This window comes from Chinchilla lanigera, unplaced genomic scaffold, assembly GCF_000276665.1.
Source record: "Chinchilla lanigera isolate Chin_1 unplaced genomic scaffold, ChiLan1.0 scaffold00003, whole genome shotgun sequence".
In the NCBI taxonomy this organism is placed as follows: Eukaryota; Metazoa; Chordata; class Mammalia; order Rodentia; family Chinchillidae; genus Chinchilla; species Chinchilla lanigera.
The window spans coordinates 14739612-14753686 of NW_004955404.1; the positions used below are offsets into that span (position 1 = coordinate 14739612).

The window sequence follows — 14075 nt, forward strand, 5'->3', positions numbered from 1 at the left end:
TATGATCTAACATCTGACTTATTCAGGTTCATTGATGTAGTGGTTGCGTGTTGTGTGTCTGTCCCGTGTCAGATCCTGTGTTAGATAGTGGGGTTTCCATGTAGTATGTGAGTAGTCACTGCGCTGAGTGGGTTGTAGGTCTTTGGGGCAGAACTGTGATGAGAAGTGATGTTGCCGCAGTCAGGGTTGTTGAAGGAGGTGGGAGGAAGAGACCAACCCTGGAAAGAAAGACAGCTGAGCAGGATGGATTGAGGAAATGCTGTTTTGGCAGAGGTCTGGAACCATTGACTAATCCCTCCACAGGGATTAATTCGAGTTCCATTGCCAGGTGACTTCCCCGAGCCGCTTTTACTCCTTGATTTGAATGAACTCCAGCCTGCAAAGATGCTGGTTGATTCCATCTAGAAGGACTTGCTGGGAAAGACTGTACTGGATGAGGGTCTGCTGGGAGGAAGGGCCTCCAGTATTCAGGACATGTCTCAGACGTGTCTGGGAAACCCACCTACACTGAGCCTGGGCTGGTGAGGCAGCAGTCCTCTAGAATCTTCTTGGGGAAGGGTGGGAGGAAGAGGTGAGCTGACTGGTTCCTCTTAGGGTTGGGCGAATTGGAATTTCTAGGGTGAGTCCAGCAGTCGGGTTTGCGGTTAACGTGGACACCCCTGCCATGTGTGTCATGGGGTGCTGCAGAGCAGCTCCCTCCCAAGTCTGTTCTTTTTTAGTGTGAGTGTTTACTTCCAAATCTTTTCATTTTTAACAGGTGGCTAAACCCCTTGTTTAAAACCGGCCATAAGCGGAGGTTGGAAGAAGATGATATGTATTCAGTGCTCCCGCAAGATCGCTCAAAGTACCTTGGAGAAGAGCTGCAAGGGTAAGTGCCAGGCAGTAGATGAGGCTGAGGAAGAACCAGCACTTCCTGCATGAGGCTCCAGACGTGACTCCTGAACCCTTGCCTTCCGTCCCTTACCTCCCAACCCCTACCTTCCACTGAAACCTAATTCTGCTTGCTCTGTACCTCCCCTTGGGCTGTCCCTGGGCCGGTTTATCTCCGCGACCTGGGGGACGCCTGTTCCCTGTGCCTCTGTATCCGTGGAGGGTCTGGTGCCAAAGAGCTCAGATGCCTGAGGTTTGTCCCAGGCTGAGATCAGCAGGGCGGGTGTCTGGCTTGTTTGTCTCAGGTCTGCCTTCTCAGGCTGCTAAGGGTGCTATAAGTCCAGTAAAGCTAAGCAGTGACTTTTTTCTCAATCTTTTTTCCCCTTGAGGCCTGTTTTTGGGGTGCCACAGATTATCACACATCTTTCAGGAGCCGTGCAGACAATCAGCCTGCCTTTGAGAGAGAGCCTCAAAATGCCTTGTAATAAATACTGATCTGTCCCTCTTCTACCTCTCCCGTGTTACTGGATGGCACGGTACGCTCTTCTTGACCAAGCTTTTGTCTCATTACAGGTATTGGGACAGAGAAGTTTTCAGAGCCGAGAAGAATGCACACAAGCCTTCTTTAACAAAAGCAATCATCAAGTGTTACTGGAAATCATACCTAATTTTGGGAATTTTTACATTCATCGAGGTAAATGGTTTTATACACAGATGGAGGTAGTTTAGCAGTTGTATTTGTCTTTGGAAGGGGCTAATATGTAAGGGACTGAAGCTCGAGGGCATTATTACTTTTTCCTCTAACATATTAAAGCCTCATGTCATGGAAGGATGGTGCTGTTTTGTACAGTGCTGGGACAGTGTTGATGCTTAGTAAACTGTGTCAGTGTTGAGAGTGAGCCTGGATCACAGAGGACCCAACAGCCCTGATGAGTTGTACCCTGTGGTTTGGAAAAAGTAAATTTGGATCAGGGTTAGGAATTATTGAAGACATCTTACCTGTGCTCAACAAATTATTGCTAACCTAGTCCTGCCAAATCTGATACAAATTTCCCTGGAAGGTATCATGTCACCTCTTCCCTCCTAGTAAAGGAGGACTTTAAGTCCTGTCCCTCGGCTGGCTGTTGTGCCCCAGGAGCCAGAGTTGGCTGGAGCTTTGGAGAGCTGCTCTTTCCCTGTGGGCTAGCACTGAGACCCTAGGTCCTGTGTACACAGAAGGTCCAGCTTTACTGTGAATTTCAGTAAACTTGGGCACTGCCCATCCTGTCCTGGCTTCTCGTCCTCCTTTTTTGGGTGGATTGCTGGTTAGAAGTGGAGTTTTGGTAGCACAGCATTGCAGAGAGTACAGAAGTGAACTTTAGTGGAAAACAGAAAGCCAAGAGGGCAACGTCCTCTGTTACCTTGAAGGGCTTCCTTGGGTCCTCCAGTGAGATGGTGTTTGCCTGGGCTGCCTGTCCTGGTCTGTGGGAGAGGACACTGAGCATTTAGCCAGGTGGCTTGTGCCGTCAGTGGGATCTTACAGCTGCCACGGGGACTTTGGGGTCCTGTGAGAGTAGTAGGAGTAGAAGATGCAGTTCTACACCAGGGTGGCTTTTGAAGCAGGACTCTGCAGAGGTGTCCCAGGTGCATTTGGAGGAGTGAGGCAGGTGGCCGAGCTGATCTGAAGTGAGATGGAGGGTATATCTTCTATTTAACACATTTTGTGTGTGTCAAAGGGCATTGCAACAGCAGGAGGTGGTGGCCAGCTCTGCTCTATGAGCTGGAGAAAACCAGGGGGCACTGACAGAGACTAGGCACCAGGATGTCCTTGGAGATGGACATTTTCACTGGTGACAAAGGTATGCCAGCCAGTGTGCCAGAAGGTGAATGCCATCTTTGAGAGGCCACCTGCCTCCACCTGGCGACTGCCTTGGCCTTGTGCTGGGCAGCATGGAGGTGTAGACAGTGGTCCTGGCTGCGTCCCTGAGGCTCCCCTGCCCATCCTTCACCTGTACCAGATTTCTGCATGCCATAAGAAGTCTCAGTTTGAAAAAGTAGAGCATTGAACTGGTGTCGCTATACCTGTATGGGTATGGTTTTCTGGCCAAATATAGCTAAGCAGCCTGGTGAGCAGAGCTCTCCAAGACTCTGGATCAGAGCCCCAGAGCCTCAGAATGTGCCTGATGCCCATGGCAGGTGTCTGGCAAGGTGTCTGCAGGACTAACGGCTTCAGGGTGGCTTCACATAGGTGTTGGCTCATCTGCTGTAGCAGGCCTCCCCTGCCTCCCCTGCCTCCCCTGATTTGTAGTTACCCTTCCTTACAAGGTACTTAAAAAATGAAAGACAGTTGGATCTTGAAAGTGGCCCAGGAGATTGCATGTGAACTGAATTTCTGGCTGTCCCGTTGTCACAGGCTGCCCACTCCTTGGGTGAGAACCCTAAGCCCAGATGGTGGCCAGGCCAGTTTTAGATGGAGTGCGGTCTTCCTGGGAAAGCTGTTGTGAGATGCAGGCACAGACAGAGGCTGAGTGAGAGGACAGCTCTCTTTGGTGCCGGGAGCTCTGCTGTCACACTCGTTACTGTTGGGTGGTGGATGTGGAGATTTCTGGGATTGCCAGGACTGGGGAGAGCTTAACTTGGTGCCTCTCTTTTGGGAGGTTGGTCACTGGGCAGTCATGGAAGAAAAGTAGCTGGCAAAGAAGGGGTTTGTACCAGTGGTAGTAGCAGGAGCAGCAGCAGCAGCAGTGGCAGGAGCAGGAGCAATGAGGGGTTTTACTTAGGAGTAGCAGTACCGTCAGAGGTAGTCGTAGCGCTACACAGTGGTAGTACTCAGCAGCAGCTGTGGTAGACTTCATGAGCAGTAGTAGCAGCACTAGAAGTAGCTGCAATGGCCAGTATTAGTAGGGTTTATACCCAGGAGTCCTAGTATTCTTCAGTACTAGTGTTCATCTTTATCATTAGTACTGTTAGCAATAGCAGCAGTATTTGTAGGGATCCATAGTCAGTAGTGGTAGCTACATAGTACTAATTTTAGTAATAATAGTAAGTGCTTGAATAATCCTACATGCTGAGCACTTTATTCCTTTCATTGCTTGGGCTGATTTGGCAAGGTGGGAGGTATTATTACCCCTACTTTCCAGAGGCCCCTCGAGTGAGTGCCAGGGTGTTATGTAGTGGACCCTGGGCTCCCCAGAATATCACTGACTGCTGAGTTTCAGTGGCAGGTGCTGTGACTTAGGAGTCTAGACCATCTGGTCTGACAGCTTGCTCAGGGTCAGGAAGCACGGCTGGCGAACTTTGTCCTCAGGCTGTGCAGTGCCCATTTGTCCAGTCTGGACTAAGGGTGGTAAAGCAGATGCTGAGAGCTCCCTGGAGTGGTGGAACATGGCTGTGGGATGTGAGATATGAGAGATTGCCACTGAGAGAAGAGCCAGGCCCCCACAGCCCCTGGGGCCAGAAAGTCACAGGTAATGTGGGCAAGTGGCCAAGGCGTGGCTGCCTTGCTAATCCTAGTTCCCAAACGTCAGGCTGCCAAGACCCTGTTCCAGCTGAACAACTTGGTGCCTGGGGAGGCCATGGTCTCGGATGGCATTGGGACTGCGATGGTCCAGGCAGAGCCCAGTGCTGTCTTTCCTGAGCCTGTGATCTGAGTTGTGGAGTGGGTGTGCATTTGCTTGGCAGGGATCTGAGGTTAGCACTGGTGTGAGCGGCTCCTCTGTTCTGGTGTCTGACACTCTGCTTGCAGGGCGGGCCTTCACGTTAGAGTGGCAGGTTTGGTGGACCCAGGAGAGCATTTACTGTATTCACGCTGGATTCAGACTTGTAAAATTAGACAGTGGCTGGTTATTTCCTAGGTGAGGATGGTGACCAGCAGTTTATCCTTGTGTCTTTCACATAATTAATGGCAGAACTTTTTGTTCCAGTGCAGTGAAGTTCGGGGAGTTAAGGGTCATCCAAGCTCAGCTAGTAAACCTTCTGTTTACTTACTTTTGCTGCCAGTGAAAAAAGCCTGAGTTCTAATACCATTACCCCTGTTTTTAGAGACTTGCTTCTGCTGTTTCTGAGATATCAGAGAGAAGTAATGTCTTGTGGTGAAGCTAGTAAGGATCCCGTTATAGTTAGAAATCATTCCCAGGTGCTATTTTGGGTTTGGGGTGCTATTATATCTACTTACCAAGTCAAACAGAATGAATGTTAGTTTAATAATTGGTTTTATGAAGTGGCTTCTCATTTTATCATCTTGTGTCTGCTGCTTGTTGATCTTTGTGTTTTAGATGGTGAAAGAGTTAAATGCAGCCTGGCATTAAGCAGAAAGCAGGCACATTTCCTTCGTGATCTCCAGTGCCTTTGTAATTCTCCCAGTAGACACAACACCCACACAGTATCTCCATGATCCCAAGCCGTGTAGCCACAGCAGAAGCAGGGGTTTCTCTGGGTGTCATCCAGGACACCAACAGGAAGAGGCAGGCGATGCCAGTTCTCGGGGAGGCTGGGATTTCAAAGCCGTACACACCTCTTCCTGTGCGAACTGAATGACTGCAGTGCTGAGACGAGTACAGGGAAGGTGGTGAATGCACACTCTTGCAGGCGTGCTACTAGAGCCCAGCAAGCCTTGAATTTGCAGAGGACTGTGTCCTGGGGGCTCCTCCTGGGGAGTGTCGTGGGGATGAAGCAGGTCTCCACCTGCCCAGAGCCCTCAGTGTAAACGTAGAACTTGGGGAGACTGCACAGGCTGCCTGCGCAGGTCATGGCGGGTCTGTGCTTGGAGATGTGGGGTGTCGTGCCTGCTGAGTGCAGGGTTGGAGACCTCAGAGGAGCCAGCGTGACTCAGCTGCTGCTCCTCTTTCTGATGAGGAGGGCAGGGTTAGGTCTTATTCCCTTGACTGTTGGGTTCTTGCTACACTTGTGTATGGTCCAGGTGAGGGCTGTAGGAAGCTGGGATCTGAGTGAATGTCATTTTGGAAATTGGCGCATTGCAGGGATGATTTCCTGAGCACTTTTCCAGGCTTTTGCATCTTCCGACTCCGAGTGCCCCTCACCTTCTGTTCAGCTCGGGAGGCCACGAAGTAGCTGCTGATATGAAGACATCATGGGCTTTGAGGAAGACACAGTGAAGGAGAAGTGGAGGAAACAGCAGGAAAGGTGGACGTAGTTCATGATCGCATTGCACTAGCTTAGGAGTGTTCACCTCAGTCCTAAACAAGGGCAGGGGCTTTAAAGTCCATTGTCTTCATTAAGTCAGGGAAGCAGATGACTCATTTGAGAAAGATTGTGTTCATCATGGTCAAATGGAAAAACCGCTAAAAAACTGACACTTCTAACGACTACTGGAAATGACTTTTCTCAAGATTCTTGTTCTGCTGTGAGTGTAAGCAGCAAGGGGATTTTGCGGACCCTTGTGAAAACAGGTATCTTGGCCATTAAAAATGGAATGGATCATCCTTCTCCCTTTTTGGGCTTTTTTGCAGTGTTAGAGATTGAACCCAGGGCCTCACTTGCTAGGCAGTCGTTCTGGCACTGAGCTCCACCTCCAGCCTCTCAGGAGTCTCAGATAATAAAAATAACCACAGCACCCACTCATTTCTGGGCTGTGGTGGTGAGCATGTTGTTCAGCTGTCCGCCACTCATTTGGTGGTCCCGGGGCTCCTCTGCTGTAGACAGATTCCCACAGTTGTGAACATCCAGGCACAGGAGGGGGCAGGCCAGGCGTGCAAGCAGCAGACCTTTGACTTCTGAAGCAACATGCACAGATTTCCAGATCTACACTCCTGCCTGCTGCCTTGTACACCCCTTTGCAGCACCCTAGGAGGCTCGGAGTGAGCAGCAGGGTATGTATTTCCACCCCATGGAGCTCCTAGGGCAGCTACTTGTCACGAGGGCCCCACTTTGTGTGGTGTTTTCTTTGTTAGGTTTTAAAGAACATTTCCAAAGCACAAGAACAGATGAGGATCATAAGCCCTTCTCTGCCCCTAAGCCAGCTTCAGTAATTACCAGCTCATGACCAGACTTGAGTCATCTGAAGCCCTGCTCATGCCAATTTGAAACTGTTCCCAGAATCCCATCATACCATCTATGAATGTTATAGTATGTAACTTTAAAAGATGATCTTCCCCTAAAAAAAATCGCAATGCAGTTATATACATACACATTAACCAATTCTTAAATATCATTAATGTCTGTCCAATGCCCACCTTTCTTTTGTCTAAAACTTAGAGACAGATAGAGACAGAGAGAGATGGACTCTAAGTTAGACTTGCTGTGTTGCCCAGGCTGGCCTTGAACTCCCAAGGCTCAAACCATTCTCCTGCTTTGGCCTCCAGAACAGCTGGGACTGTGGGCATCCAGCAGTGTGCCCACCTTTTATTTATTTATTTATTTATTTGTTTATCTTCATGCCTCTGACCATCTTGCTTTTCATGCACTTGGACTCGCCGTTCCGGCCAGGTGGGAGGGGGTTGACGCAGGCTGTGCGGATTCTAGGTCTGCTTTCCTCTCTTTCTGCCCTCTCTTTCTGCTTGCTTCTGAGGGAAGAAGCTGGTTTGTGTGTCCTGCAGAGATTCCCACAGTCTCGGTTGGGCCGATCGTATCTTCCCTGCTGTGTCATTTAGCATGTTTATTTGGCACCGGGAGCTGGTAGTTAGATCTGGATGCTTGATCAGACTCGGGGTTGATTTTGCTTCTCTGCCCTTTGGCAAATTCACTTCATAGGTTGCACTGCGCAGCACCACTGCAAGGGACCTACCTGTGGTTGTCCTCTTTGTGGGTGTGAGGTTAGGAGCCATTCGTGCCCACTGCTTATGATCTGTTAATTCACTAGAGGGTAGCACAGTGGTGATACTCTGGTTATCTTCCCTCGCATTTATTTGCTAAAATATTTTCATGAAGAGAAACTTTTTTTTGGTACTTCGAGCTCATTACCTCACACTTGCCAGGCAGGCGCTATGCCGCTGATCTATACGCCCGGCCCAAGAAACTTTGATAGTCTTAACTTTTTGGTTACCCTGAGGTGCAGTATGTATAGGAAAGTCAGAAGAAATTTTTAATTTTGTCATTCTTAAAAAAAAAAAAATAGTTTTCAAGATGAGTGGCTCTCTAGCATTCTCCCCTGGGGCTGAGTTTTTTGTTATTGTTTGTTTTGATGAGTATCTTTATGAGCTCATAGAGTTAAATGTTTTACTTCATCCATTGCAGTTGCTTGCACGCTGTGCCGGGCCTGCTGCGGCCGTGCGAGCTCACACAGGCTGGGCCGAGGGTCTTTTGCACATGTGCTCGTCATCCTTGCTGGCTTCTCGTTCTCTGCGGAGACACAATGCTTTCAGCTCAGCTTGTGCGGGTTTCACCCCGACTGTGAAAACAGCCATTTCTCCGAGCCACGCCGACCCCTTTCCGTGGGACATAGTCCTTAGGTACTATAGTACCGTAGTCTGAGTTGTGTCTTGGCATTAGTAAGGGACAAAACTAAAAAGCATATAGTTGAGAGATAAACTCATTTGAACCCCTGAGTTTTTATGGGTATTTCCAGGTCATATTCACAGTACTAGTGTTTTTATGTAATTTCTTTACCCTTTTATCATTCTATTTTTCTTTACTCTCGTATCATGTATTCTGTTGTCTGGCATACCTCATGCCAGTTCTCAGTGATACTGTACTTGTTTTATAGTATCAATCCTGTAAGTCATAATACAATTTTTGAAGGCAATTTAAGATTTTTTTGTAGTTCATAAAGGGGAGGTATATCCCACAGGGTATATATCTTCAAATTACGTGTTCAAAACCACTTTTAATAGCTTTTTTGGGGTATGGTTATATCAACAACTAGAGTATATATTTATACATGTATATATGTATATATCTGGGTATACATTTGTTTTATTTCACTCTCAAGTTTTAAGATTTGCTTTTTAGAAATTTAAGCTTTATAATTCTGTATAATATTTTCATGGTTCCAAATTAAAGTAGACCAAAGGAGTTATTTTTAGAGACTCTTGACCTTGTCCCTTTAGCCTGACCCCTCCTTTTAGAGTTAACTTTAAAAGCAAACATACTGTGTGTAGTGATGTGTGCCTGTAATCCCAGCTACTCTGGAGGCGGAAACTGGGGGATTGCCAGTTCTAGGCCACCCTGGATGATTTCGTGAGATCCTGTCTCAAAATAAAATAAAAGAGTTGGGAGTAGAGCTCAGTGGTGGAGCCCTTGAATAGAATGCATGAGGCCCTCACTTCAGTCTCTAGTACTACTAGAAAAATTACTATTCATTCTTTCATTTTCTATATACAGACTTTCCTGAGTGTTGAATTTTCTCTTTCGTGTAGAATGGTAGGTCTGTTTTGTGGTTGAAGGCTCAAGATTCTGGGTTCCTGTAGTTTTTTTGCTTTGTTTTGTTTTTTGTTTTTTGGGTGCATGAGCTATGGTAGCAGCCCCAGCTAAAACCTGCTGTGGTCACATAAGTTCCGCAGAGCAGTTCTCCAACCTCTCCAGTTGCAGACACAGGGCTGGGGCAGGACAGACCATTGATACTTCTTTGGGGTTGGTTTTTACACACCAGAATCTTTGGCTGGGGCAGGAGTGGGGGTTGTCAGTCCCCAGCCCATCAGTGGAATCTAAATCTACGTTTACCAGTGAGTTCTTAAACCTCCCCGGTGATTCTCAGATGCAGTCAGACCTGAAAACCCTGATTCACAGAGGACTTAGGGTGTCTTTGGGATCTTCCGAATTCCCTAGAGTCCTTGTAATCCTTCTGTCTAGATCTTTCTCCACTCTCCTTTTGTCCCCTGTTCCTTCATTTCTAAAGTTAACTGCCTGTTCATTTCCCCTACGAGCTCATTCACTTCTGTTTGTGTTTTGCACTCGGGCATGCTTTTCTTTGCTAGCTTGTCTCTGTTTTCTTTGCACTCACAGATCAGGCACAGTGACATTGGGCAAGGAAGGTCTCAAGTCCGGGGAACAGGAGGGCGCTCTGCCCACTGGGAACCTTGTCCCTCCAAGTCGTATATTAAATTAGTTACTCAAAGGACAGGGCCCGAATGCAGGCCCAGATGTTTAATTTTTTCCTGTACTGCCGGTTGAACTCAGGGCTTTTACACTGAGCCACATCTCCAGCTTTTTTTATTTTTATTTTTTCAGTTTGAGACTAGGTCTTGCTAAGTCGCTAAATTGCCCAGGCTAGGCTTGAACTTGAAATTCTCTTGCCTCAGCCTCCCAGGATACCAAGGTTACAGGTGTGCAGCACCATGGCCAGCTACCAAACTGCCGGGTTTTAAGGGGCTGAGCACCAAATGCACTATTGAGAAGTATAAATTTCCAGGTGGCTTCACGATTAAGAAGTCTTGTGGAAGGATTAACTCTATTCTTGGTTGATTTGTAGAAAGATAACTATATTCTTGGTTTGTAGAAAGATTTTTCCATAGGATACAGATTGGTGTCTAAGATTTGTGAGACTTTTAATCTTTTCTCTGACAATCCAGGGAGTTTGACTTCGGTCAGTTACAAGTTTGATAATGAATATTGTACCAGTTGTATTTATTAGTTGAGGGTTAGCATCAGACATGCACAGGTGTGTGTGAGGGAGGGTAAGTATGGCCACAGACTCATTACTCATTAACAACTTGCTTTCTTGATTGCATTTCTTGTTCAATGCTACCTCTCAGCAGGAAAATGCAGACAGTTAGGGAATAGTGATCTGCCTTCCTTTGGTACCTGCTTTCTCTGTTACTTTGTAATGTTTGTCATTATGTCCTCAGTTTCTCTGTCTGAATTAAACCCATGTCAGGAGAACTGTGCCACTGGCAGTGATGACCCTCACCTTCCGGGGACTGTTTTGGGAAGGTTGGAGCGGCAGGGCTTCGGGTGGGTGTCCATCTCCATTCCCAGGTTGCACGTGGCTGACTAGGCTTCCAGGGCCAGTGAGCTGGCACTGGCTGTGTGTACTCTCAGCCTCTTGCCTCTTTGGGGACCCTAGAGTTTCTCATCAGCATGCCCTGAAACTGTCCAAGCGACCCTCTGTGTTAGGGGCTCTTCCTAATCTCCTGGTGTCTCTTGCGATGAATGACTGAACATGCAGGAAATGGACAGCAGCCTCCGCATTCTGGTATCTGATCCTCTTACCTGTTACTCTTCTACTGAGCAGTGTTTTCTTACCACTGTACAGTAGATAAAAACTTCCATGTCCTCGTGGAAGCCTGTGACATAGGTAAGTCTGCATATATGTACATGTGAGTATTCAGCAGATCAGCAGCGTGAGAGCCAATGTCATGGCCCATGTCAGAGACTGGAACATCGTCTGTAAATATCCACCTGAGCACTAGTTGCTTGGGAAGAATTTGCATGTTAGCTTTGCTTCCTTTTGTTTTTTTCCTTACTTCCCTCTTCCCCCTCCCCTCCCCCTCCCCCTTTTCCCTCCCTCCCTCTTATCTGCGGCTCCTTTACTTCACATAGATAGAAAACAGCTGTCAATAGCAAGCCTGTTGGTTATTTGCCATGTGTATGTTAATAAGGACAAGTTGCTTGTTTCCAAGTCCAATTCTTGAGAGATTTATAAGCTTTTGGCGTTATGTCTTCTGTGAAGTCAGGAGGAAGTGATGTGGAGGGCCTGTGTGTTTACTTTTGGTGACTGGAGTTTGCGGTGAGTGTTTGATTTTCTTTGATGGCTAGGTCCCTTGTGAGGGTTTGGAGAGAGGAAGGCGGCGATGGGGTGGAGTGGCTGTCTGGCAGGGAGAGGCCTAGGAACAAGTAGGAGGAGTCTTGCCGCTTGGGTACCAGGCGCAAGCACTGTTTTGCTGTTGCTCTGCTGTTAACCGTGGGGACGAGAACTTGTTTTCCCTCTGTCTTGTCCGGAAGGAAAGTCCACTGCCTCCCGGCTTTGCCGTGGAGAATAGATGATTATTGATATTTCTTTAGAACCAGCACCTATGGTGTTAGGCTGGTAGCAAACTGTTGTGACAGTATCTCAGCTCAGCATGTGCTGTGTTTGATTTTTTGACTCCAGGGAGCCTGAATGAAGGTGGTGGGTCCTGTGGGCACATCCTGGCTTCTAGGGAGCAGAGACTTACTGACGCTGCAGCCCTAGGGCCCAGAGCTTGGGAACTTTGTAAACCTGGAGCCTCTTCTCCTGGCTCTACCATGTGTTCAGGTTGGGAGAGATTGGACGCTTCTCTTTTCTGATCTGCGTGGGTCCCGTGTCTCAGCTGATAGGGGCTCAGCAATTGGGAAAAGGTGGCCAAGTTCTGTGGGCTGAGATGGTCCAGATTAAGCAGATATTACTGTTTTCCTTTTAGGTTGCTTTTTTTTCCTTAGTCATCTTAGGCCAAGATTTATTTGGTAGTTTGCCAAATGGGTTTTAAAGGCCTGGCTGTAATATTTATTGAGCATCCACAGTGTACCAGGCACAGTATACTAAAACTTTATTGTCCTCAAGCTTATAATTTTGACTTTAGGTTAAAACTCCCATCTGTTTTAAAGTGGAAAACAATTCTGTGTTTCTTTTAGATTTAGTGGTGAGGGTCATACTTCATCAAAAATGCCTTTTTAATGTGCTAAGAAAAGGACAGCTTGTGTTGAGAACAGTGGTGTGGTTTGTATTTCTAATGAGTGTTTCTTTCTTCTTCTTTTAGGAAACCATCAAAGTCATTCAGCCCTTATTTTTGGGGAAAGTTATCAATTACTTTGAAAATTACGGTTCCGCAGATTCCATGAGTTCGTACGAAGCTTACGGCTACGCCACGGTGCTGGCCATCTGCACGCTCTTTCTGGCCATATCGCACCATTTGTACTTTTATCACGTTCAGTGCACCGGGATGAGGTTAAGGGTAGCCATGTGCCACATGATTTATCGGAAGGTAAGTGACGTTCAGCCTTAGAAGGTGAGCTTCCCCTGAAGCATCGGAAGCACTTTGGGGAAGTTTTATGTAAGTTATGTGAATAGAACCTTTCTCTGTCAGTCTCTGTTGCAGCACACAGTGCTTGTGTCCTTGTGTGGAGTTGGTCCATTTGGTCCATGTGCAGAGCACGTCCTACTTCCTTTCTTTTCTCATCTTCTCTCCCTCCCGCTCCTCCCCTTCCATCTGTCTCTTGGTCCCCTTTCCCACAGAGAGGGATCTATCTCCCTACTTCCTGCTATTTATCGTTTACTTTGCTCTTTATTTATAACTCAGGTTGCTCATGGAAGAGATACTATCCAATATGTAAGCTTGTGTCTCTGATTTATTTCAGTTAACACTGTAGTCTCCAGGTGCATCCATTTTCCAAAAGATGACTCTAGTTTTTCCTTCTTTATGGCAAAGTAGTACTCCCTTGTGTGCCAACATCCCCTTTTCTTTATCTTTTCATCTGTTGATGGACAGATAGGGCACTTCCAAGATTCAGCTTCTGTGAGTTATGCTGCTGTAAACACGGGTATGCAAGTTATCACTGTAAATAAATCAGTTTAGCTATACTGGAGAAGTTTTTGCATAAGCTTTTTTCCTTTATGTAGACTTTTTTACTATACAATGAAAGTTTTGTATTTCTATCCCATCAAGGCTGCTTGCCACAGCAGGTGATGATGAAATATTGACTGAACAATGAACTTAGTTAAAAAATAAATGCCAGATTGGTTTTACAATGTTTTCATAGCGAAATCTCATATTTATGGGAAAGCCATTTTGTTTATTAAAACCTTCATTGATAAAAAAATCCCAAAACAATCATAGAGCCTTCACTGACATATAAAAGTGAACTTTAATGAAATCAGATTTATAAAATTAAATCTAGGAGAAAAAATGTAATTTGAGGAAGGGAATTGTATTTTTAAGTAAACTTTAATTATATCTGATAAAATTTTGTCAACTAACGAAAAATATAATTAGAATCTATGTAAAAACACAGCCTGTTGTTAAAGAGCTTGTCTTGGTTACTTTTCTCTGTGAGACAAAATACCCAACGCCCAAAATGAAGGAAGGAAAGGTTTATTGAGCTCACAGTTTGTGGAGGTTTCAGTCCATACTTGGCTGGCTCTGAGGCAGAAGGTAGCAAAGCAACAAGAGCAAAGAGGGGAATGGCAGCCGAACAGCAAACAGCCAGAGCAAAAGGGAGGAATGGCGGCAAGCAGCTTCTTTTTCCTGCTTTACTTTGTAAACAGGCTACCCCCACCTAAGGGGCATGTAGCTCTCACATAATCTCCATGCCCTCCTCTTCCACAGGCTCAGGATGTATACAAAGTAAGCACCCTGGCTTCCTGCTGAGTCACTTAG

At 46.6% G+C, this 14075-nt stretch overlaps 1 protein-coding gene across 2 annotated transcripts in view; it reads left to right on the forward strand.

The window, feature by feature from the left end:
• Abcc4 (ATP-binding cassette, sub-family C (CFTR/MRP), member 4) overlaps positions 1-14075 on the forward strand; it is a gene marked incomplete at its 5' end in the record, with an annotated part of 227137 nt that overhangs the window by 38804 nt on the left and 174258 nt on the right. The window contains 3 exon segments of one of the 2 annotated variants that reach the window (XM_005374108.2): positions 758-868; positions 1444-1564; positions 12459-12683. In XM_005374108.2, coding sequence (XP_005374165.1) covers positions 758-868; positions 1444-1564; positions 12459-12683 — 457 coding nt within the window. 2 annotated transcript variants of the gene reach the window in all.